Here is a 25,960-nt window from a genome sequence, read left to right as displayed (position 1 = left end):
TATATAGTCCGGAATGCCGTTCTTCCAGCTTGTCCCTGGGATAGCATTGCAGGTAGGCCACACCCCTGGGGAAACTCCCCCTGGGCAGACTGGCCACTCAGAACTCAGTCATGTGATCCATCATGGGAACCACCACTCACAACTGGAGTCCAGCCAAGTTGACACATCTTCAACTATCACAGCTTTTCTAGGTTATAATCTTAACAATTCAACTGTGTGGATCATAACAAATTATGGATAACATTGAGAAGAATGGGAATCCTGTTGTTAGGTGCCATCGAATTGTCTCCAACTCATAGTGACCCTATGCACAGCAGAACACCACCTGGTCCCACACCAGCTCCATGATCCTTGCTATACTTGAGCCCACTGCTGCCACCACCATGTCAATCCATCTCATTGAGGGCCTTCCCCTCTTTCATCAACCCTCTACCTTACCAAGCATGACATCCTTCTGCAGGGAATGGTCTCTTCTGACAACATGACCAAAGTAGGTGAGATGAAGTCTGGCCATTCTCATCTCCAAGGAGCGTTCCGGCTGCTGGGAATCCTAGAACACTTAACTGTGCTCATGAGGAACATGTACATAGATACATAGACTAGGAGGCTGTTGTTTGAACAGAACAAGGGGATACTGCATGGTTTAAAATCAGGAAGGGTGTGTGTCAGGGTCATATCCTTTCACCATATTTATCCAATCTGTAGGCTGAGCAAATAATCTGAGCAGCTGGACTATATGAAAAAGAACATCAGGATTGGAGGAAGACTTAATAACAACCTGCAATATGCAGATGACACAACCTTTATTGCTGAAAGTGGGGATGACTTGAAATACTTACTGATGAATATTAAAGACTACAGTCTGTGGTATGGATTGTACCTCAACATAAAAAAATGAAAATCCTCACACTGAACCAATAAACAACATTAGGATAAATGGACAAAAGAGTGGAAGTTGTCAGGGACTTCATTTTTCTTGGATTCATAATCAACACCTGTGGAAGCAGCAGTCAAGAAATTAGATGATGTGTTACACTGGGCAAATTTGCTTCAAAAGACCTCTTTAAAGTGTTAAGAAGCAAATATGTCACTTTGAAGACTAAGATGTACCAAGCCGTGGTATTTTCAATAGCCTCATATGCATGTGAAAGCTGGACAATGAATAAGGAAGATCAAAGAATTGATACCTTTGCATTGTGGTGTTGGTGAAGAATACTGAAAATACTGTGGACTGCCAGAAGAATAAACAAATCTGTCCTGGAAGAAGTGTAGCCAGAATGTCCCTTGGAAGCAAGAATGGCCAGACTTTGTCTCATCTATTTTGGTCATGTTGTCAGAAGGGACCATTCCCTGCTTGGTAAAGTGGAGGGTCAGAGAAAAAGAGGAAAACCCTCAACAAGATAGATTGACATAGTGGCTGCGACAATGGACTCAAGCATAACAAGGATTGTGAGGACGGCATAGGACTGGGCAGTGTTTCGTTCTGTTTTACATAGGGTCACCATGAGTAGGAACCGACTCAGCAGCCCCTCACAACAACAACATACTCACTAATTCACTGCCGTCAAGTGAGATCCGACTCATAGCTACCCCTCCTTGGGTTTCCGAGGCAGTATTACTGCGGAAGTAGATTGCCCAACCTTCCTTCCGAGGAGTGGCTGGTGGGTTTGAACCCCCAGCCTTCTAGTTAACAGTCAAGTGCCTTAGGCACTGGACTACCAGATCTCCTAGTAGTTCTATTTTTAGTTTTTTGAGGAACTGCCACAGTGTTTTCCACAATGACTGTACCATTTTGCATTCCCACCAGCAATGCATAAGGGTACAAATTTCCCTATATCCTCACAAACATTTTTTTTTTTTAATTTTTATTTATCTTAGCCATCCTACTGGGAGTGAAATGATATTATGATTTTGATTTGCATCTCTCTGAGTACCTTTTCATGTGTTCGGTGGCCATGTGAATGTCCTCTTTGGTGAAATGTCTGTTCAAATCATTTGCCCATTTATGACTGGACTATTTGTTTTTTTGTTGTTAAATTGTTAAAATTTTCAATATATTTTGGTTATTAGATTGTCAGATATATGATTTCTGAAGATACTCTCCCAGTTGGTAGCTTGTCTTTTTTCACATTTTTGGTAACGTCTTTAGAAGAATAAAAATAATAAATAATAATAATAAATATTATTGTTAAAATTGTTATTAAATAATAAATTTTAAAAATTTTTATGAGGTCCCATTTATTTATTTTGTCTTTTGCTATTTATGCTCTGATGGTACCATGCCTAAGCCATTTGATTGCTAATCAGAAGGCTGGTGGTTCAAACCCACCAGCCACTGCTCGGAAAGATTGGACAATCCACTTCTGTAGAGGTACTGCCTCAGAAACCCAAGGAGGGATCACTATGAGTTGGGATTGACTCAACAGCAATGAGTTTGGTTTATTATTATTATTATTGTTATACCAGTACCAGGCTGTTTTGATGACTGTTAGCTTGCTCTATTCTTAACACTAGGTACTGTTGTTGTTGTTGTTATTTGCCGTCGAGTCGGCCCCGACTCATAGCGACCCCTCCTTGGGTTTCTGAGGCAGTATCACTACAGAAGTAGGATTGCCCAACCTTCCTTAGAAGTCAATAACAAAAAGAAAAGTGCAATATTATTCATAATCTATTTGGGGCCTGTTAACAGTTCGTGGAGGGGCATGTAGGCCAGAAAGATTAGTCAGTTTTACACAGGATTTTGAAGGAGTTGAAAAGACAGCATGTAGGAGTGACAATTTAAATGAAGAAAATAACAGGCAAAAAGTCACAGAGGAAAAATCAACTGGTAACATAAAGTCTTCACCATGTTCTTGCAAAAAATATTCCTTAGAATGTTATTGTTATTGGTGGTGTGCATTTAATAACAACGAGAACCATTGAACAACCTAAGACAGTGACTGTCTTCTTTTAGAAATGGAAGAAACAGTTAGTCAGCTAATGATCAGAAAGTTTGGCCGTGTGATAGACCTAGAAGCCCTTCAGACACTATCTGTTAATACAACCCTTGAAGAACTAAAGATCAAAAAACTTCGCAAAGAGCTATCAAATGCAAAGGAAATGAAGATGTGGGAGGTAAGGATGAAATGGCAGTAGAGCTGCCTTCAATAAATTTGGGTGGAGGCAGGGAATCACTGGGAGCCATAAGTGGCTCCTGAGAAGCTCCTGTGCAGCTTGAGAGGTGTCTGTGAGTCCTACTTGGCTCTCCTGTGGCCATAGGCCTGTCTTGGTTTCCTTACTTCTCATATACTTGGAGGGACATGTCTGTGTCTGGATGAAGGCATCAACTCTGAGTTTGGAAGCCCAGGGAACATGCAAACATGTTGATGAAAATGGCATCATTTTATAATGAACAATTATGGAATAATTCCATTTTGGGGCCTACATTAATATATTAATGTTCTAACAGTGTTAGAATTGAAACTGCTTTACTCTGGAGATCCTAATTGTATTATTGTTTAGCTTCTGCTTGTTGTTACCCACCGCCTACTGCCATGGAGTCGATTCCAACTCATAGCGATCTCCATTGGGTTTCCAAGGCTGTAAATCTTTACAAAAGTAAATTGCCCAGTCTTGCTTCTGTGGAGTGGCTGGTGGGTTTGAACCACCAACCTTCTGGTTAGCAGTGAGATGCCATAGTCACTGTGCTACCATAGCTCCTTCTGCATGCTATTAGAATCTGGAAATTAGAAAACATCTCTAAGTACTAAATTTTGTAGCAAGGCATGGACTATTTGATAGGTAGGGTCTTAGAAGATTTTAGTACCTGAGTATTGTCCCCTAGCCAGGAGATGAGACAATGCTCTGGTTCCAGTTCTATTACAAAAATTGTCTAAGCACCCAAGTTATTATGACTTCTCCAGTTTCCTTTTTATCTCATCAGCAGGTGGGGTAGGAAATGCTCTCCTAGTGCTGTCTTGTCCAGTGGCTCTGTCTCAGTTTTGGTAATCCAGGATTTGCTACTGTACTTTGAAAAAGTAAATTATTTTGAGTATCCATATCAATGGCACTGGTCCCTATCAGGGGAATGTTGGATATAATATATGCTATCTATAATAATTTGTTTGAGTAAATAGAGAACAAAAGAACGCAATTTTGCAGATGTATTGGCCATTCAAGCTAGCTACCTTGAGAATCCTAGGCCAAGACTAGAAAAGAAGAGCACTATATGGAAGTTTGCTGCTTAAATTATTATCCTTCCTTTTAAGTAATGTAATTCAGCACTCAGTATGAATAATAATTTCATTTCTCAACAAGGGATTGATACTTATACCTGTCTTACCTTATTTTACCCTTGAACATGTTTTCATTTCTATCTTTAATTAAACAAGACTCAGTTCAGTACTTCTGACTGCATATTTGCTTCTGATTGTATTGTCATATGTGCATATTGCTCCATTTGCCTTATGGTTTCAATCAAATCTGAACACTCATTTTTCTTTCTTATTTTGTCTCTTGTTCACTTAATTCATTTTGCATCTTTCTGCTCTGGTAGGAAAAGATTGCTCAAATGCGATGGGAGCTGATGATGAAGACAAAAGAACACACCAAAAAGCTTCATCAAATGAATGATTTATGTATCGAAAAGCAGAAACTTGATTCTCGATTAAATACACTACAGAACCAGCAGGTGCGTTTCTTTTCTTCAGACCCTTTGTCAGAATTGGGGAAGCTCTGTCAAGGTGGCTGTTCACAAGAATATCAAGTGCTACTTTTTCAACAAGCCTTCATCTTTGATCACTTCCAAGCCATCAAGGTCCCTGAGATCATTGAGTTAACATTAGCCACATTACAGTGGGACTGAGGGACTAGTTTTATTGAATGCCTCTTGGATGCTCTGAACTCATATAAGTATTAATCTATGGATTTTGTTGTGGTCCTGAAGACATAAGGTTATTTAGGCATAAATAATGACACCAATATACTCTCTGAATTTGGTATCAAATATCCATTTCTAGTATCTGTTAATTTCACTTGACCTCTGTTCAAAGGGATGTCTTAAATTATAGACTCTTACATATTACCTTGTAAGGAGCTCTGGTGGTGTAGTGGATAAGGCATTTGGCAGCTAACCAGAAGATCAGCAGTTCAAACCCACCAATCACGCCAAGGAAGATGGGGTGATCTACTTCCAAAAGATTTACAGCCTTGGAAACCCAGTGGGAGTCACTATGAATCAGAATCAACTCAACGGCAGTGATGTTACCTTACTAAAATGCTTGTTACTTTTTATGGTTTTCAGCTTGGTCTTATATAATATTTATTGAGTCTAATATAGCAGTTAATGTATAGTATGTGGTCTATAATACTTAAATATTCATCTGATTCAAGCCTTGCCTACTAGGAACCTAACATACATGGTATATTCTAAACTGTATGTCATATACTTAAAATAGTGCCTGCCAACATGACTAAGAATGAGTTGGTGTGTCAGGCATGCATTTAGCTGCAAGTAACCACAACCCCTCATCAGAGTAGTTTAAACAAATAAGGGTCATTTTCTCATTTAACAAGCAGCCTGAAGGGAGATTAACTGCTGGCCTTAGTTTAGTGGATCTATGTTGTCCAGCCTGTATCTCTGTGATTTTCACGTTTCCTTCAAAGTCACAAGATGGCTGCCTCAGTTCTATGTTCCACATCTCTGGCCCGGCCTCTTCTCTCCTTTTCATATGAAAGGAAAAGTTCATAATGCTTACATCCACTTAGCCATCCCTACCTGAAAGAGAAGCTGGGTAAAGAGAGGATTTAGCTTTCACAACCTATAAAGTAGAAATGGGCAAGAGAAGAAGAGGCAGATGACTACTGGATAGTTAGCAAAGAATGTCTGCTGAAGTAAATATGGGAAAATGGAAAAATCATTTGGGTTCAGGCAACCTTGTTCTAATCCTGCTTTCAGGGCTTAATAATGCAGTGATTTGGGCCAGTTAATGAATCTCTGAGTCTCAGTTTCCTTCTCTATAAAATGGGAATAACAACACTTAGCTCATAGAGTTGAGAGGTTTAAATGAGATAGCACAGTGTAAAATGCCTGGCACAGAATGAGTACTTGGTAAGTGTTATCTTCCTTACTTTAATAGACACATTCATCCATTCCAATTTTGTTGACTATCCACCTACATTACAGGCAATTGAGTGGGTGCTAGGTAGAGTAGTGAGATGAGTCATCTGGGCCCTGTCTCTAATGAAGCATGAGAAGGAGTTAGCCCTAGAGGGTAAGAAAGCAGGTTGAGGTAAAAGAGATACCTATTTTGGAGAACAAAATATAGGTTACATAGAAATAGAAGGATGTATCTTACTTTTATGATTCCAGTGATAAGCTCTCTGGGATATGAATGACTGACAGCTAGCTTAATGTGTTACCCTTGCTTCCAAAGTGAATTTGCATTTTAAGCATTGCTCATTAGCTCAAATGGACACATTTCTGATGATGGAATTTCAGTGGAGGAATTTGAAGTCCCTTAGATTAAGGAAGAAGGAGCTCTGGTGGCATTGTGCTTAAGGCATTTGACTGCTAACCAGAAGCCTGGTGGTTCAAACCCACCAGCCACTCTGTAGAAGGAAGACTGGGCAATCTACCTCCGTAAAGATTTACCGCCTCAGAAACCCAAAGGGGATCACTATAAGTCAGAATCGACTCGATGGCAATGAGTTTGGTTTGGTTTGGTTTTTAGATTAAGGAACAATGTGGCTGTTTAAATGCACCATAAGGCAGATACTCCTAACAAATACATAAGGTTAGAATTTTTCACTTTTCAAATGAGACTTAAAGCAAGTAGGTGGTGTTTTCTTTCAACAGGGCAATGCCTTCCAGGGCCTTCGGAAAGCGGATATTGTGGCAAAAGAGAAGGTCACTGAGTTGATCCAAGTCCAGGCACAAAGAATTTTGGCCTTGAAGGAAGAGATTGCTGTTTTGCGTAAGAAAGGAGGCCTCATCCTCCCACCCATTCATCCTCCACAACAGTGAAGCCTATTGACCTTTAAATTTGCTTTTTTTCTCACATCTATCCAATATTTTTCTGAGATATAGCATTCACCAGTTCTGTTTCTTTGTTGCCTGCATCAATCCTGTTACTTTAAAATGAATTTATCTAAATGTCTAAAACCAGATTCAGTCACATAATTTAATAATTTTCCCAAAATTTGGTTATCTTAGAATTGACAGCACCCAACGTCTACTTATTATTGACCTGAGCTGTTTTAGATGTGTTTGAAATATGCTAGATCAACTGTAAAGTCTCTGAAAACTAGACCAGAAACTATCTGTAACATACCCTACATTAGGAAAATTACTTTTTTGGTTTTCTAAAATTTAGCCTTTGGCAAGAAAAACTATCATTCGGCAATCTACAAGAAAGCTTCCTTTTCGAGTATTGAATCCTTGGAAAATAAACCCTGATGTTTTTAAATATTCTCTGTGAAGACACAAGAGGAGGAAAAAAAGGAAACTATTTTGCCAACAATATCTTAAAATAAGAAATGCAAATCAGAGTTTTGACACTGTTGACTTTATAAAGCTTTCATGTGAGGGCTCAGGATACAGAAAATGCAAACAAACACAGCAGAGCAGTTTGCTTTAAGTAGGCAGAAAGCAGGAAAACAACCAGCTTCCTGAATCACCCACAGTTTTAGCAAATGCCTCCACGGAGTCATTTGCTACTGTGATGCAGTCAGACCAGAAAGTAATGAAATAGATTTGTACCACTCAGAGATCATCTGTAGCAATTGCTTTTGATATGCATGACATTTTAAACTATATACTAAAACACAAAACAAAAACAAAAAAAACCAAGCACACTGCCACTGAGTTGATTCTGATTTATACCAACCCTCGTTGGAGTTCCAAAGCTTTAAATCTTTATGGGGGAGCTCTGGTAGCATAGTGGCTAAAGCACTTGACTGCTAACCAGAAGGCTGGCAGTTCAAACCCATCAGCCACTCCTCAGAAAGAAGGTTGGGCAATCCTACTTCCGTAGTGATACTGCTTCGGAAACCCAAGGAGGGGTCGCTATGAGTTGGGGCCGACTCGATGGCACATAACAACAACAACAACAACAACAAATCTTTATGGAGGAGCTCTGGTAGTGTAGTGCCTAAGACACTTAACTGCTAACCAGAAGGATGGCGGTTCAAACCCACCAGCCACTCCTAGGACGGAAGGTTGGGCAATCTACTTCTGTAGTGATACTGCCTCAGGAACCCAAGGAGGGGTCTCTATGAGTGGGGGCCAACTTGACAGCACTTAACAACAACAACAACTCTCTAGTTAGTCCATGTTAATGACTTACTCTGCTGAGGCTGTCTCAGAATGTAAATTAGTCACCAAGAAGGAAAAGTGATGAAGGCAATATTGCATCAATTGCAAAGCAACTCAGTAATATCAATTCTTCCTAATCTGTACTCAGTGGCAAGCCTACTAATTTTCCCCAAAAAATTATAGGCAGGACTTACTGTCTTTGTAAGTGAAAATATTCTTGCAGCTGTCCATTTAGCCTATTGTTTAAGATTCTTTTATATTTGTATTTAAGAGGTCAGAATTTAATGTTAGTGCCTGTCGTGATAAATCTCTGATGTTGAAGCTACTCTACTGTAGAAGAGTATACTTCTACAATTTCAGCACTTCCTGTGCTGTCTACCCTACCCTTATGTATGCCTTTCAAGCACTTTAAAAAATGTGCTAATCATAGCTCTGAGATTATGGATTTATTGTTACATAAAAAATTACCCCCAAATTTAGCTTAAAACAATAAACACTTAACTCACACAGTTTCTGAGAGGCAGGAGTCTGGGAGACTTTAGCTGGGTGTTTCTGACCCAGGGTCTCTCATGTGTATTTCAACTAATCCACTTGACTTGTAGTCAAGTCGCAGGTTAGGGTTGTCGCCATCTGAAGCTGGCCTGGAGCTGGTGGAGCTGTTTCCAAACTCACTCACGTGGCTGTTTGGCAAGAAGCTTCAGCTGCTCACCAGCAAGACTTCTCCAAAGGGCTCCTTACGACATGAGCAGTGTGAGTGTTCCAAGAGTGAGGAACAGAGCAAGAGAGACTGACATGGAAGCTAGGTTTTACTACTTAACCTCAGAAATGACACATCATCACTTCTGCTGCCACATGCTACACTAACCAACTGCCGTCGACTCACGGCAACCCCATGTGTCTCAGAGTAGAATTGTCCTCCACAGGATTTTCAGTGGCTGATTTTTCAGAAGCACAGGCAGTCCTTTGGTTACAAATGAGATATGTTCTTGAATGTGTCTTTAGGAATTTGTAGGTGGGTTGTAACAGGTGCATACGGTTCTTATTTAGACTTACTTTAGTGTAAGATCAAACCCACCAGCCAATCCATGAGAGAAAGATAAGGCAGTCTGCTTCTGTGAAGATTTACAGCCTTAGAAACCCTATGGGGCAGTTCTACTCTGTCCTATAAGGTAGCTATGAGTTGTTATTGATTTGATGGCAGTGGGTTTGGTTTAGTGTAAGAAAAGACTCAAAGTTTTTTTCAGTAACTTAAAAACTGCATGTGCACAGCAAGTGAAGGTGATTAAGATGAAGAATTTATTGCCAGCAGAGGTTGATTCAATCATTTCAAAGTGAGCCAAATTCACATAACATTAAAAGGCATGTTGTTCAGAAGTCTGACTTGAAACTGGGGACTGCCTGTAGATCAGTAGGCCTTTTCTCTGAGGTGCATTTGGGTGGCCTAGGAGCTCTGGTGGCCTAGTGCCTAAGATATTCTCCTGCTAACTAGAAGGCTGGCGGTTCAAACCCACTATCCACTCCACGGAAGGAAGATTGGGCATTCTACTTCTGTAGAGATACTGCCTTGGAAACCCAAAGAGGGGTTGCTATGACTTGGAACCAACTAGACCGCAGTGAATTTGGTTTTTGGTCTTTTGTGGGTGGACTTGAAAGGCAGCCTAACACCTTAAGCATTCGCACCACTGACAGATTCTACTCTATACCAACCATAGCATAATGTGGAGCTGACCATATAGGGAGTGGATACCCAGAGGGTAGGGCTCATGGGGGGCTATTGTGGGTGAAGCACTGTCTAACAGAGTTAACAACTGCTGGGATGAAGGGGTTGATCTCTTAAGATCTTGAGGAGATATTGTCCTTTTGGTAGTACTGAGATCCAGGGGCAGTTACATAATCTTCCTGGGCCTCATTTTATTATCTGAAAAATGAGAAATCTGAATAACTTCTGAGGCTCCTTATCATTCTGAAATTCTGAGAGTCTAATTGCAGCAAGGGTTTAGAGTCTGTAGGAGAACCTATCAAGAATTCCATGTGTATTTCAACTCATAGTAACACTTATCAGGACTGTTGCTTTTTCCCAAATTGAACTAGACAAAAATCACTAAATCTACATTATTCAGGACTTCATCTCGTATGACTGGAATCTGATAGTGTAGTTAACACTCAGTTTTTTATTTTGAGTTAGACAAGACATATTGTTTTAGTTCCATTTCTATTTGTTTTCAGACTTAGTTGTGAATCTGTAATTAAGTGTGAGTATCTGTGACTTGGGAGCTCTGGTAGCATAGTGGCTAAGGCACTTGACTGCTAACCAGAAGGCTGGTGGTTCAAACCCATCAGCCACTGCTCGGAAGAAAGGTTGGGCAATCCTACTTCCCTAGTGATACTGCCTCGGAAACCCAAGGAAGGGTCGCTATGAGTCAGGATTGACTCGACGGCACATAACAACAACAACAACAACATCTGTGACTTTGGTTAAGCTTCAAACAAGATGAAACTACCACAGAGTAGCTCAGCAGAAGGTGAATAGCAGGTCCTGCTGCTCTGGTCAAAATCATTCTCCACCTCCTACTGCCTAGAGAAGGCAATCTCCCCTCTGATGGTGAGCCAGAAATCTAACTTGAGTTAGTTGTCGATCATCCGTTAATATAACTTTGCTGTTTTGAGCCTGGGTATCCTAGCACTCCAGCAATGGAAGAGAAATTACCATAGAGTCCAGCTGCTGTCACAACTTCCTGGGGAAGGGAGCTGCTCATGGCTGCAGTCAGTCCACCCTATCACAAAGCGTCCCATCCTCAGAGAGAAGTCTTCGAATCATGAGCTGAACTCTGTGCCCCTCACCAGTTTCTGCCCTCTAGGTCTTATTCTTCCACTTAGTCATTTATGCCTTTGCCAACTGACTCAAAACATTAAAAATGTATTATTTGTAATGAAAAACTCTAGTGTGGGCCAACTAAAATAATCAACTAACCTGAGAAATACAAAATGCAATGAAATTAAAAATCAGAGCTATTTCATTTTCTGGACCAAGATTAAAAAGCCTTGTGCTTTGATATTTTCTGCCTTTTCTGCACTGGCTGAGGTAAAATATACATATTTATATGTTTATTTAACATGTCTGAGAAGTATTTTCTTTCCCAGGACTTTTTTCCTCTCTCCTCTCTCTCTCCCTGACTTTTTATTCATTTATTTACTGAGAGCTACAATCATTCAGCGTTACTGTGATTCCAGTGCTGTGCAGAGAGCAGATTCTTCACATCTCACTTCAATAAAGTTCACTAAAATCTACTTTGACAAGTACCTGAGGTCATCAAGGGGAAACAAATAAAGGAGGGGACAAAAGGGCCAGTGGTGTAGAAAGTGAAACACAGCTCAGATATAATGTCCCAGATTAGCAATGTGAAGACGAGGACATTGACCTGCCCTACTCCTGATTGGGACACCCAGGCTGGGTTGTGTCTGAGGTCACTATTTCTTATTTCTTCTCTTCTCTACTTCTTTTTTCCTCTCATTTCCATGTGCTTTACACTTCTTATTTTATTTTGAAAAATATTTTTTAAATACTGCTTTCCTGAAAATCATGTTGCCTTTTCAGTGAGAGTTCATGCTCAGACTTAGCTGTCTGATGGAAAAAGGAGGCAGAGATCTGGGGTAGGGCAGGTGCTGTATTTCTTCTTGCCAGCAGAGGAGGGTGCACTTGTCCTGTCTGGCTCCCTGGGCTCCCCTCCAAAACCAAACTCACTGCCATCCAGTCGACTCAACTCATAGTGACTGCTCCTTGGGTTTCCGAGGCGGTATCTCTGCAGACATAGATAGCCTAGTCTTCCTTCTGAGAGTGGCTAGTGTGTTTGAACTACCAACCTTCTGGTTAGCAGTCAAATGCCTTAGGCACTATGCCACCAGAGTGTCTTGTTTATCAGATTCTTCCTGGTGGAGAGCACGAAACCCAAGTCCAGCACAACTCTAATAAGAACAGTGTCTCAAAGGGCATTTCATCTGTAATTCAACTTTACTGAAATCCGTAACATGCTCAGTTAAAAGTGTCTTTTGTCTTTCACTGCAGGCTCCATTCTCTTTCCAATTCCAGTCCCACATATAAAGATTTTAAAATCTTGATTTAAAACAGAGTCTATGTTTGATTCTTTGCTTGGACAATGTTAAATGTGAATTTTAAATAGCTCATGAGCCAACCCCTCTGGCAATGCTGGTGTGTCTTGGGAATGACAGGAAGTGAGTTTTATCAGGCACCATTATGTTCATGTATAGCACTTAACTAGTACTTTGGAGAAAACATTTGCTCTTCAGCATACACACCTACAGAGTAAAGAGAGGTAGTTTAATTTCTTCAATCTGACTGAAGCTTCATCTCAGAAGAAAACTGTGAATCTGCACACTGAATTCTAAAGTCTAAAGAAAATGTTGACTCATACGTGACAAAGTTGAAGGTTACAGGGAAGACTAAACATTTATTTAGAAGTTACAGTGTTTGTTACAGAGATATGTTGCCACAGATTATTGATTCTGGGAGGTTTGTTAATGTTTATAGTACTATACACATCTCAGTCTGTCCTCATGGGCTTCTTATGTAAATGTCTCCTGAAGTACCAAAGCCAGCCAGCATCTGTGTGCCTCCTGTCTGTTATAGTGCACCTTGCTTTTCCCTTATGGTCAACATGAATAATATACCTAGAAGTCTTCCTTTCATTAGGTGACCTAGTGGCCTCCAGCACCTCCCAGGTAGTTGTAGAGGTTGTAAGTGAAGACTTGCTTTCCTGGGTCTGTGTTCTGGCCAAGTCTGCCTCAAGCTTTCCTGGTTGACCTGTTACATGGAGGCTTCTTTGTTTTCCCTCTCATACCTCAATGGGTAGGATTCCCCCATGTCTCTCCAGAATTATAAAGACACATATACATTTATTTACAAGTGCATAAATATATAAATATGGCTATTATAGAAAAATAAATAGCAATTTTCTCTGTCTCTTTTAAAAAACAAAACAATATATAGTCTTTGTGGGAAACTGGCCTCTGTTTAAATTGTGGGGGGTGGTTCAAAAGATACATGCACTGGTGGGCCAGATGACAGCTGCATCCCAGGTTCCTGTCCTACATAGCCTGTGGGGTGCTGGGGACACCAGTCTCCTCCACCCACTTGACAGGAGTCAGTACTGTCTACCTCTTCAACTGGTATGAGGCCCAAGCAGCACGGTGGACCTGTGGGAAGAGAAGGTGGGAAGCATTAAAGTCCAGATCCAGGAGAAGCAAACACCCAGTGGTCCTGTTGAGTAAACCTCTGTGATGGGAGCTGGTTACATTGGCCCTAAAGATGCTGAAACCTACATTATGACAAGGATGGTCCTGCTTCCTCCAAGGTAGGCAGGGCTGTCTGTCACCATCATTTCTTCCATAGGTGTGGAGCCACAGAGACACTCATGGTCTAGCCAGCACTGCTAGGTCAGGTGAAGTCTGCTGAGCCCATGAACACGTGGAAGGAAGCCTGCCCTGTTCATATTTAGGCTACTTGTCCACCCTGATGGTATGGCTACTGGTTATAATCACCCCATTCACAATCTCTTCCCCCAAGATCGAGGTGATCCAGTTTTAATGATGCTGATTCTGGCTCCTGGAGGTGCCTGCCTTTTAGAATTTAATCTCCCAGAGACAGACTCCAGGATCTGCATCTGAACTGACATCTAGACCATGGAGGTGAATAAGTGAAAGCCAATTCTGTGAAACAGCCTGTGACCAAAGCAAGCATCTTCTGATTTCCAAGAGATTGGCCCAAAGGAAGACAATGGTGGCATGCATGGCCTCGAGTCCCTTGAAGGAAAAGTTCTGTGGAAATGCAAAGAGTTTTTATGATGATGTTTTTAAGAACTTGGCTCCTTAATGATTGATGCAAGCTTGTTCCTCAATTAAAAGACAAGACCCAACAAGGCAAGGTATTTTGGAATGATTAGAGAATGCCTCTTAGTGTGATGAGAGGCAGGAGGAATTTGTTAATGGTCTTGAAATGCACAGACCAAAAGGGCTCCTTCTTTCTCTGAAATGGATAAGTTGTTTTTCTCAGATTTGGGGACCACAGCTTGCAGTGTTGGAGTACCACCCACCTGGTACAACCTGCCAATCTCCTGGGCCTTGCACTATGAAGCCAAGTGGCTGACCATCTTTCAATCCTCTGTCCCTTTCCATATTAGAGCTGTGGATGGCTCCTTATCCATCACCACATTTGAAGCTTATTAACGCCCCACCTCCACGGGGCCATGGATGTTTTACTCATGGCCTCCCAGCCTATCAATTCTCACCACCGACCTGAGTGAAATGGAGAGTCCCACACTGCCTCCCTTCTAGGACTCTTAGTGGCACTCCTCATTCCTGACTGGCCCACGGTGGCAGCAGGCTGTTCCTGGAGGTGGCAGCAATCCTGGTGGGGCTGGAGCAGCTGGTGAGTTGAGTCATCAGGCAGTGTGTATAGGAATGAGCCCTCATCCATGCTAGGCTTGGGAGCCCTGCATTGCATGAGACCAGAAGGAAAAGTGAGGTGGAGCAGAGTGGACTTGGATTCCCATACTGCCTCTGGCAGCTTTCCTGTCTGGAAGGTACCAGAGCTGGTCAGGGAGCTGATATGGGGATGGACTGCTCCTCTTTGAATAACAATAGGTGCCATACTATCATTTCCACTGATAATTCTAGTCCATGGCCATCTTACTCCATGCAAGTCCTAAGTATGTGGGAGGACGTGAAGCCAAGTGCAAAGTCAGTGTATGTGAGAACATCTGGCCTGCCTGGTGAGGAAGGATTCTGAGAAGCTAGCACATGCCCCAGAGCTGAAAGGGCAGGGTAACTGCAAACACGCTAATTACCTGTTAGGGTAATAGCCCTTTGGAGCAGCGTGGTCAGATTTGGGGATCCCTAAGAGAAGCATTACTGTTCAGGTTTCAGCGGCTGAAGAAGGATTTGAGGAGCTAAAGAGAAGGTGGGTGGGGCTGTGGGGCTTGGAATGAAAAGGCAAGAATGAGGAAAGCGCTGGTTACCTGGTAATCTGGTGGCTCTGGGGGTCATATCCATTGCCAAGAATGGTCTGCCTCAGCAGGCTGTTGGTATCACTCTGCTGTTCAAAAGTAAGGTTAACGAAAAAGTCACTTCAGGGAGTCTAGGTAACTTTCCAGTGTTCACTATTCAACTGGATGAACTGGTTCCTAACTGAAGAAAGCCTGGTCCAGAAACCCAGGATTCGGGCTGGAAGGGAAGAAGCCCCAGGTGGTAGCCCAACCACTCCCTCCTTGGTGCCCATACCTGCTGCCCATACACCCAGGACTACATCACCTGCTGAAGCTCCCCTGGGCAGTGTTGCTGAGGTTTCAGGCCTGGGTAGCCCATTGCAGCTGCGAGGCAGCCCCTATTCACATGCACCCCATTGGCACAGGCCCGTCCATTGATGCTACTGAGGTAGGGCTGCCCATTGTCTTGGGGGCCTGGGAGTCCTCCCAGTGGCACCATGGTATATTGGCAGGAGGAAGACAGAAGGGCACTTCGAGGAAAAGCCAGGTCTGTAGTATGTTCTGGAACAACAGGAGGTATGGTTAGACTAAGAAGGCTTAGGGAAGCTTGAAAAAGTCCTACAAAGATAAAACTCCTGACAACACAGGCTCAAATGATGTATGCATGGAGCTGACATTGCCAAAGGGAAGGAGAATATTCTCTCTTGAAACACTCTTTATGACACCTGCCTCTTTCTAACATCTAAGACTTATTTTTTGCTGATGGCACAGGGTAGAAGAGTGAGGAGATATAAGGACAAGAGTTTAGGGGAAGGAGGTGCTGCACAACCAGAGGAGTAATATTTAGATGAAACAATTTGACCAGAGGTGTTGCCATTTGAAGTAAAAATTACTAGATAAAAGGTTAATCCAGGATAAGGGGGAAGACTCAAAGCAGCCCCAGAACCCAAGAAGAACAGAAAACATTTGGAAGAGGAAAGGCCCATCTTAAGTATGAATATGAGGACAGTGAAGCAGCTTCAGACATTAAAAGAAGGTAAGCCAGAGAAGTACTGCACTCAGAGAAGCAGAGAAGACGAACCAACTTCCACTTCCTCATACACTCCATCAGTCGAGGCGGGTAAGCTTGGGGGGAAGGGCTGGTCTTGGACTATTTATTCTTGGACTCCCTTAGGAAGCTCTGGGGGACTGAGGGGCTTGAGTTCCCATGGAGTATGGCACAGCTGACCCTGCCCGGGGGGTGTTGGTCTCCTTGGACAGCTCCCCATTTGCGCTGACAAGGGTCACTCACTCACTTTGCTTAGACCAGGCCCTCCACAAACAGAAGGGGATGAAGGCAACGATGATGAGGACAATGGATCCCAGGACAACGCCGACGATCAGATAGGGCAGGTCACTGGAGCGTGCTACCATGGCCCCAGCACCCATGGGCCGCTCTAGGGTCTCAGGGGGTGGCGGCTGTGGTGGAGCAAGTGTTGGGAGTGGAAGACGACCAGGCTGACCAGAAGACTTGCGAGCTATAATTGGGTATAAAACTCACTTCAGCATCTATCTCTTTGACATTTTCTTCACAGTAAATCGGGTGGGGGGGTGTATTCCAAGGGTGTGGGAAATGGGGTCAAATTCACAAGGTAAAACCTCAAAGTCCCTTATTATAATGGTGCACACATTCAGCATGAGATCTGGGTCTCATGTGAAATTTGGTATCGTTGAGGAGGCCTGAGCCTCCTTATATTTCAAAATACAGCCTGAGACACTTGTGAGCCAAGTACTGGGTTCAAAGCAGGTCTTTTGGGCAAAAGTTTAGAGATTTTCTGAGACAGCAGTTGGTAAACTTTTGGGAGAAAATATTTTAAAATGAGTGAAACCAGCAAAAGAAGTGGGAATGGAAGAATGTACCCACAAATTTATCCTTGCAAAGTTTAAGAGGTTAAAAGTACTAGGTACTACTACAAACTTGAGTCACAGAGCAGGGAGCTGGAACTAACTAGGACAAACAGTCCTTGGGTGCGGCAGTGGTAATTTGCTTGGCTGCTAACCAAAAGGTTGCAGATTTGAGTCTACTCAGTAGTGCCTCAGAAGAAAGGCCTGGTGATCTACTTCTGAAAAATCCACCATTGAAGACCCTGTGGAGCTCAGTTCTCCTCTGACAGACAGAGGGGTGCCAAGAATCAGAGTTTACTTGACATCAACTTCTCAGAACAAATACAAGGTGAAAGTAAGAGCTCTATCTCCTCACCTGTGCTTTGCTATTTCTGGGATGTATCTGACATTGCAAACTCCTTTTTTTTCCTTTTTACCATCATCTCCCTTGACTTTATAATACTACCATCTCCTAATTTTCCCCACTACCTGTCTGACTAGGAGGAGCTCTGGTGGCATAGTGATTAAAGCATTTGGCTGCTAACCAAAGGATTGATGGTTTGAGCCCACCAGCTGCTCCACGGGAGAAAGACGAGGCAGTCTGCAAAGATTTACAGCCTTGGGAACCCTATGGGGCAGTTCCACTCTGTGCTAAAGGGTCACCATGAGTCAGAATCCACTCGATGCCAGTGGGTTTGGTGTTTTGGCATAGTCTCTGACTACTGCTCTATTTCTCTTTTTCTGCGCTTTTCTGTCTGCCCCTCAGAACCTGGGAGGTCTTCCTGGTTCTTTGTCTATACCCTCTTTGTGTAATCTCACCTAGTCCCACAATCTCAACCTGTATCCTAATGACTCCCAAATCAATTTCCCCAATTCAGACCCCTCCCCAGGGCAGGAGACTTGTTTCTCATTTGGAGAATTATCATTTCAATGTCCCAGAAGAATATGAGACTCAGTTAATTTCCAAGTGACTGCATCTTGTTCCTTTGTCATGAAATCTGTCTCTTTTCTGGCCTCCATTTCAGTAGGGCGATATCATCTGTGCACTACCTCAAGCTAGAAGACTCAGGGTTTACTTTTAACTTACTCTCTCTCAGCCCCAAACCACAATCTGTCTTCTGGCCCTGACCATGTCTCCTCCAACCTCTTCCTTCTCTTTCTCTTTACTTTGTGGCTACAGTTCCCTTCCCTCAACCTATTTCTTGTATGGCTACCAGTGACCTTTCTCAATGAACAAATCCAATGATGGCACTCCCTGCCTCACAGCCTCCTGCTACTGTCTCACCAGCTCATCCCACAAGGTCCTTGATGACCTAAAGCCCACCAATGTGTGGGCTCCTACCATACATTTCCTCTCTAGTGTTCATTCCAGGTGCCATGCACTCCAAGCATCTGGAGTTACTTCCAGGCTTGACCTGTTCCCTCGACCATGCCCTCATTCCAGCAGCCTGAAGAGCTAACCCTTCAAGAAGACAAGTGCAAATGTCTCCTTTGTGAAGCCTCCATTCTTTGTATTACTTGATACAGGATTTTTAGCTGTGGAAGTATCTTCCCCTCACTTCATTGTCTATGACAAAGGAAGGCAGGGAGTATACACAGGAGGCACTCAGCAAATGCTGAATAAGTGATTGAGAGCAGTGCAAATCTAGGGAGATAATGTTGCTGCCTCAATGACAGGTAATTACATAAATGGCAGTGTTACTTTCTTATCACCATTCCTACTCCTTTGTGATCTTCTGATTGCATTCTTTGTAATTTACCTGCTATATCTCATTTTCGCTATTTCCAAAATGGAGATAGATCATGGTACGTACCCACCTGAGCATTGTGCAAATATCAATATGTTACTGTGTATATATTTTTAACATGTCCTACAGTGGAGAAAGAGCCTGGGCTTGGAGTTAGATGAACCTGACCCCCAAGTGTGCCCCACCACTAATTGGCTGCATGACCTTGGTCAAGTACTTAATCTCCTGATTTCAGTTTCTTACATAACTCATGGGGCTGCAGTTATGTTGAATAAACCAACCAATTTAAGCACCAGATGTTAATATAGAAGTAAAGTACTTATAGACAGTTCCCAACTTAAGAATGGGTTCCATTCCATGAATTCATGTATCAGTTAACACCCAAGTTAGCTGTAATGGTATTCTTGAAGCTGTCATGCATGTAACCTGTTGTTGTTTTGTTGCTGTCAATTCCAACTCATAACAACCCTATGGGACAGAGTAGAATTGCCCTACAAGATTTTCTAGACTGTAATCTTTATGGGAGCAGGTCACCAGGTCTTTTCTCCTGCAAAGAAGCTAGTGGGTTTGAACTGACTTTTAGTTAGCAGCTGAGTACTTAACCATTGAGTCACCAGGGGTCCTTGATGGTAACCTATTCACTTAATATGAAGCACAGGCAAATGAGGAGAAGGGTTAAAAATGATAAAGCAAGGGATTACATGGAAACTAAGGAGTCTTCATGGGAAAGAAATACCCAGCAGGGCATAAGGAACAATGACTTTGCCTTACTTTGCTGGAATAGCAAGACAAGAGCAGAGAGCCCACCTTTGGTTTCACAGATCATAACGTTGCTGAATTCACTCTCTCCGCCTTCATTGAAGCACTGCATCTTAATGTCATAGGAGGTCTCTGGCTGCAGGTGGCTGATGGAGTGCCAGTACCTATCCCCTGAAAAGAGAGGGAGAGTGTCACACACGGTGATGTGCCTCCAGTTTGCTTGGCTCTGATCTCACAGTCAGACTCAGACAAGGGCTCTGTACCTGGCACAAGTGGCAATTTGGTACCATTGGAGGAAATGCTCTAGGTTGTCCCATCATCATGAGAAGGAAGTATGCTGGTTTAAGAGCTTGACGGCCCCCAGCTATGTCATATATGAATCAATGATATGGGGAACAGATGCTTTCTGACACCCAGACCCAGGATTTATGCTTCACTGGGTTTCTCAGCACCCAGACCCCCTTGCCAGCAAAGGACCCCAAACTATTTACCTTCCACCATATCCTTCTTGTAGTCGCTATCATTGTCACTGTCTGTGGGTCGATAATAGATATAAAAGCCATGGATCGGGGTGTTGTTGTTACTTGCTGGAATATACTATAGAGAATGGAGGAAAAACAAATTGACAATGGGGTAGAGACATCACCATGTATGACTGATATATGACAATTTCACTCCAGCCTGGAGTTTGAAATGCACTGGAAGCATCTTAAATATACCTCTGAGGATATGTATCCATGAGGTTTTCTGAAGAGTGCTGTGAAGACCATTATTTTATTTAGCCTAGGGGTCCTCAAGCTTTTGGGAGACAAGAAACAAATTTCTGTCTCTCCTAAACCTTCCTGAACATTGTGAGGGTGAGTATCTCTAGCTAAAAAGGGTCTCTGAACAATGATGTTGGGATCCCCTGTGGGACCTGAGGAAGGGCAGAAAGGAGGGTGGCATATAGCCTGATCATGGTAACTAGCTTGAAGGTCTACCAGGTTAAGGCACCAAAGCCAACTAAAGACCACTAATAGCAGCTCTAGCTAATACAGCTCCCCCACCCCAACAAGTGGGCTTTCAGGTACACTATGTTGGAGGCACACAGGTGAAGGAACACTTAGGGGGAGGCACCTTGGAAGAAAGGCTGAGATAGAAGTGATTCCTTCCTGCCCTCACTACTGGTAGCCATCTCAGCCCCAACACAAACCCAATCGCCATCTTCCTGCATCAGCACCGCCCAGGTCCACTTACCATCCACTTGAGCATGATGGTGGTCTCATTGACTGCATCTGTGAAAGTGATGTATGGGCCTGCCACGGGCCTCTCATACACACGGCCACTGTAGCCCAGCACCACATATGGCCGGGAGGGAGCACTGGGCTCGCTCTCCCCAAGCATGTTCAGGGCTCGGACTCGGAACTTGTAGGAGATACCTGGTGAGCAAAAGATGTTCACTGAGCCCTGGGGGTGGGAAGCACCTTCTGATTCTCCCACAGCCCATGAAAGCCCAGTACCTGGAGGGTCTTCTGGGCAGCCCATTCCTAAAGGACTCACAAGGTCTCCCATCCTCATCTCAAAGGATAGGGCTCTAGACCCTCATATGGGACAGGAAGAAAGGAAGGGCTTGTAGGACTCAGGTGAACACCACAAAGAACACCCGTGTGAGCACCATGGTGGATGGAGAGCAGAGTGGAGGGAAGGGCCTCCAAAGCTCCTGTCCTCCTTCTCCACTGAGTGAACAGTTAGGAATCCTGTGAGAGAGGGGCTAGGGTCCTACCTTTCTCTAGGCCTGTGATCTCCACAGAAAGGCGGGAGGGTGGGATAGCACTGGTGGCCAGAATCCAGTCTCCTACTTTCTTCAGCTTCTTGTACTCCACACGGAAGGATTGGATCGGGAACCCACCATTCCCACGGGGAATCCAGGTCACATACACTGATGTCTCAGTGGCCATGGAGATGGTGGGCCTGTCTGGGGCTTCTGGGGCTGGGAAAGGCCAACCATAATGAGGAAGGACACAGCAGAAGGGTACACGATGAGATGATGGTTGTATTCTGACTAGACTCGTTTGCTCCTGACAGCCCTCCACCCCACTCCTGATTGGATCACCCAGTGGTGTGTCACTCTGTCCAGGGAGGAGCCCTTGAGTTAAGATTCCTTCAAGCTACACTTCTGGGAAGCCAGGGCGTGGAGGACCAAAGGGTCAGTAGCTCTCTTCCCCACTGCTCTCTGGACCTATGGAGCCAGCAACCCATATTACACTCCAATTTTATTTTTAGACACTCCAATCTCATTTTCTCATTGTGGTGAATCAAGCAGATCCCAGGAAAATGCCATGAGGACTCCTGGACCCACAGAACCAGGACACTACTTGATCTACTGCAACAGGGCTTGGAAGCAGTGGGCCTAGCACTCAGCACCTTGCCCCCTGCTGCTGTTGGGCTTACGGGAAAGGCGGCCGTGGTCCGGCTGGCTGCTACTCTGGGGGCTGGCTCCAGGATCATCTCTCTGGATCTGTTGCTCCTTGCTGGCCACAATCTCGGGTTTGGGTCGCCGTCCTGGGTAGAAAAGGGTTGAGATAAGCAAGGAAGAAAGTGTGAATTGGGTTTTCTTCTCTACAGAGTCCTTTTTGCCTGAGACTCTGCCAACGGTTCTGCCAAGGGAATGTAAATAAGAATAAAACTGAGTGTGTGGTTTGATTCCCAGCTCCATCTGACTTTGCCATGGTATTGCTGCTGGCCCCTGTGTAAGAGACAGGCAGAAGGAGGCCACAGAGGTCAGTTGGTGACTCTTCTGATAAGAAGTGTAGCCTGGGCCTATGCACACAATAGCCAGGGAAGGCAGTACCTGAAAGGAAAGATGAAGTCCAGGCAGGGCTTCCTGCAGCATGTGACCCTTACCAGTTCGGAAGGTGACCATGGCCGTCTGGCCCTCGCCCGCACAGTTGTAAGCAGCCATCTCTACTTCATACAAACTCCCGGGGTCAAGTCTGCTGAGAGTCAGGCGGTGCTGGCTGGCTGGAATGCCAGAGATGGTCCAATCATCAGAGGTATTTGTGACCTGCTGGAGAAGGTGGCTTGTATAAGGACGAGCATCTCTGCTTGGAGCTATAGGTGGGCTGTGGTTTGCAAGGAAAGCTAAACTGAGCCTAAGACAGCAAGGGAGGGAAGGAAAGGAGGAGTGGGTCAGGTGTCGGGGGCCAGTGCAGAGCTCTGACCGTCCCTTCCTCTGTCTCTGGGACACCCATCCTCTCTGCGACAGTAGTACCAGGCTTCCTGATGCCTATCTGATGATCCATCCAAAGAAAACTCGGTAGTGAATGTCAGAAGGCCTGACTGATATTGCTAAGTACCTCTCCAATGACCTTGTCCTTCTGAGACCCTCCATCATTATCTATTTATTGTTATTGTGATTTGGGTGAAAGTTGACAGAGCAAATTAATTTTCTATTCAACCAGTTCACACACATTTTGTTTCATGACACTGATTGCAATCCTCATAATATAATGACTGTCTTCTCAGTTCCTCCCTGTGGTTACCTTTTCTCTGTGTCCTTCTTGCCTGTGCATTCCTGCCCACTGGGAGCTGTTTCCCTATGCAAATACTGCCCTTTGGATCTTCCATGGTTGAGTGCTTTACCAAGACTGCATTTTTAACTCTCTCCTTGCTCTATTTAAATCAAACACAATTCCTTCTGTTTACATCCTAATGAGATGGTGATGAGAATGATTAACACCAGTCCAGGTAACATTTGCCCAATGCTCACTGTGTGGTAGGCATGGAACTGAGCACTTTACAAGCAATACCTCATTTGTCCTCCCAACAGCCCATGTCACAAATGAGACTGAGCCTTAAAGGGATGATGAATAACTGCCCAAGGCCAAGTTGCTAGTGAGCACGTGTTCCTAATCATAACCTATCCTGAAAAGAAAAAGAGTCTCAGAGCCAGAAAGCCTTGAGTTCAAATCCTGGTTGTGTTCCTTACCAGTTGTGCCACTCTGAGTAAGTTCCCTAACCTCTGAACTTTTCTTCATTTCTGTTTTAGTTGTTAGTTACCATTGAGTTGGCTGTCACTCATATGGCAACCCCACGTACAACAGAATGAAACACTGGTCAGTCCTGTGTCATCCCATGATCACTGGTATGCTCAAATCCATTATAGTGGTCACTGTGTGTTCTGAGTGCCTTCCACCTCAGGGGCTTATCTTCCAGCATGGTAATGGACGATATTCATTGTGATGCATAGGGTTTTCATTGGCTAATTTTGGGAAGCAATTGCCAGGCCTTTCTTCCTAGCCTCTTAGTCTAAAAGCTCCATCAAAGCCTGTCCACCAGGACTGACCCTGCTGGTATTGGAAATACTGGTGCCATCACTTCCAGCATCACACCAACATGCAGCCACCATAGTACAACAAACTGACAGATGGGATGGTGCTCTCATTTCTAGAATGTAATGAAAATAAAACCTCTCAAGTTATTCTTAAGATTAAATTAGGTGGCACACCTAAAGTGCCCAGCATTGAACTGGCCCATCACAGGCTCCCAACATATGCCTGCCCCTTCTCCTGACCACCTCACATTCTCCATCCTGTGAGGTTTCTGTCATTTTAATCCCCATTTTCTTTTTCTTTTTTTTTTTTGCTCCTGCCCTTAGCCCTTTCTTAAGACTTAAAAACTGTGAGAGATTATAACTATTATGGATTAGTCTTTCATGGCTTTGAACCCCTAGCCCTTTAAAACTAAAGAAAACATAAAGGAGCTCCAACTTCTCCAACAAGGGATGCTGTGAGATTGACTCATCTCATCCATTCCACCTCTCAGGACAATGGACTTAACTGCCAACGGAGTCCCTGGATGGTGCAGACGGTTAATGTGCTCAGTTGCAAACCAAAAGACTGGCAGTTCAAGTCTATCCAGAGGCACCTTGGAAGAAAGGCCTGGTGATCTATTGCCAAAAAGTCACCCCTTGAAAACCTGACAGAAGGCAGTTCTGCTCTAACACACGTGGGGTTACCAGGAGTCAGAGTTGACTTGACAGTGAGTGTTTCTGTGGTCACATCTCAGAGGGCCTACTGGTTTGCTGAAGGATGAAAACAGCTGGTAGGGAGAGCTTTTATCCTCAAGCTGAATATTCAAAAGTGGAACAAAACCTACTATTCAAGAACAGGGATGGTCTGGGCTCATTAAGGTCAGGTTTCCAGGATTTGATCCAAGGGGAGAAGTTTTACAAACTGAGACTCCCCAGAGATGCTGGAAACCCAAACACAGTAGCTCAGGGTCTGCAGATGCACCAAGAAGTGAAGCCCAGCTTCAAGCACTTGAAAAGGTGACAATTAAGCAAATAATCCCCAGTCACCAGCAAGAGAAGGGGGACGGAAAAACACAAAACAAACTCTGACTTTTGATTTCAAAATCCTCTCTTGTGAGGATCTTTAGGACATGTTAGTCCCCCAAGAAAGGAACTGCTTTCAAGACTTAATTTCTCTCTTGGCAATGACTGTCTAACAGCTCCAAGTGCCCCTGAGGCCGGAGCCTAATGGAAGCCAGACGCAGCGGGGCTCGGTCCTCTCACTTCCCTCCACCCCTGTCCCTGGGCCCAGTAATGAAAATATGAAATGGGAGGGTCATTAGTCACTGTCACATACACTGCAAGGGTGACGCAGCCACAGCCTGACACTTCTGGACCCTCATGCCTGGGCTTTGCCAGCATGCCTCTTGGTGAGGCAGTTTTGTGGCCACCTACTGGCCTGAAAAATACTATTCTTGCTATCACGGTGGTTCTTGTCTCCTGGGGGCCAAGGGAAGTTGGCCTGCCCCGATCTTTGTCTACAACTCTGAGATGGGGGTGTCCAGTTATACGAGAAGATAAGGGTTAGTACCAGGTTGGCCTATAGCCTAGGCTGAACAATGCAGCTTTTTGTTAACAACTCAATTCACCAGCAGGCTGAGGGTTAATGAGAAACTGCGCCCCTTGCCACATCCAGGAGGCAGCAGAACCCGATATTTATTAAGTAAAACTTTAAAATCCATTTAAAGATAGTAATATGCTACTGTTTAATGGCCTTAGACTTTGACTGCTAACCAGAAGGCTGGTGGTTCAAACCCACCAGCCCCTCCTCAGAAGGAAGACTGGGCAATCTACTTCTGCAGAGATGTTGTTTGTTGTTTTCTGCCGTCGAGTCGGACCTGACTCATAGTGACCCCTCCTTGGGTTTCTGAGGCAGTATCACTACGGAAGTAGATTGCCCCATCTACCTTCCGAGGAGTGGCTGATGGGTTTGAACTGCCAGCCAGAGATACTGCCTCAGAAATCCAAG

At 43.9% G+C, this 25,960-nt stretch overlaps 2 protein-coding genes across 2 annotated transcripts in view; one reads left to right on the top strand and one right to left on the bottom strand.

Annotated features, from left to right (window-relative positions):
- CFAP44 (cilia and flagella associated protein 44) overlaps positions 1-7,003 on the top strand; it is a 172,439-nt gene extending 165,436 nt beyond the window's left edge. Inside the window, exons 32-34 of the mRNA XM_007947452.1 lie at positions 2,954-3,114; positions 4,535-4,669; positions 6,836-7,003. Of these exons, the coding sequence (XP_007945643.1) occupies positions 2,954-3,114; positions 4,535-4,669; positions 6,836-7,003 (464 nt within the window). The remainder of the gene's footprint in view (positions 1-2,953; positions 3,115-4,534; positions 4,670-6,835) is intronic.
- A 6,467-nt stretch (positions 7,004-13,470) lies between these two features.
- BOC (BOC cell adhesion associated, oncogene regulated) overlaps positions 13,471-25,960 on the bottom strand; it is a 70,059-nt gene continuing 57,569 nt past the window's right edge. Inside the window, exons 9-18 of the mRNA XM_042781860.1 lie at positions 22,545-22,704; positions 22,092-22,202; positions 21,424-21,630; positions 20,898-21,079; positions 20,153-20,258; positions 19,710-19,832; positions 16,587-16,808; positions 15,617-15,852; positions 15,325-15,401; positions 13,471-13,504 (exon numbers count right to left, since the gene is read on the bottom strand). Of these exons, the coding sequence (XP_042637794.1) occupies positions 13,471-13,504; positions 15,325-15,401; positions 15,617-15,852; positions 16,587-16,808; positions 19,710-19,832; positions 20,153-20,258; positions 20,898-21,079; positions 21,424-21,630; positions 22,092-22,202; positions 22,545-22,704 (1,458 nt within the window). The remainder of the gene's footprint in view (positions 13,505-15,324; positions 15,402-15,616; positions 15,853-16,586; positions 16,809-19,709; positions 19,833-20,152; positions 20,259-20,897; positions 21,080-21,423; positions 21,631-22,091; positions 22,203-22,544; positions 22,705-25,960) is intronic.

This window comes from Orycteropus afer, unplaced genomic scaffold (assembly GCF_000298275.1).
Source record: "Orycteropus afer afer isolate SDZICR_OR568_19922 unplaced genomic scaffold, OryAfe1.0 scaffold00184, whole genome shotgun sequence".
NCBI lineage: Eukaryota > Metazoa > Chordata > Mammalia > Tubulidentata > Orycteropodidae > Orycteropus > Orycteropus afer.
Note: the sequence above shows the minus strand (reverse complement) of the source record. Positions and strands in the feature narration are given on the sequence as shown.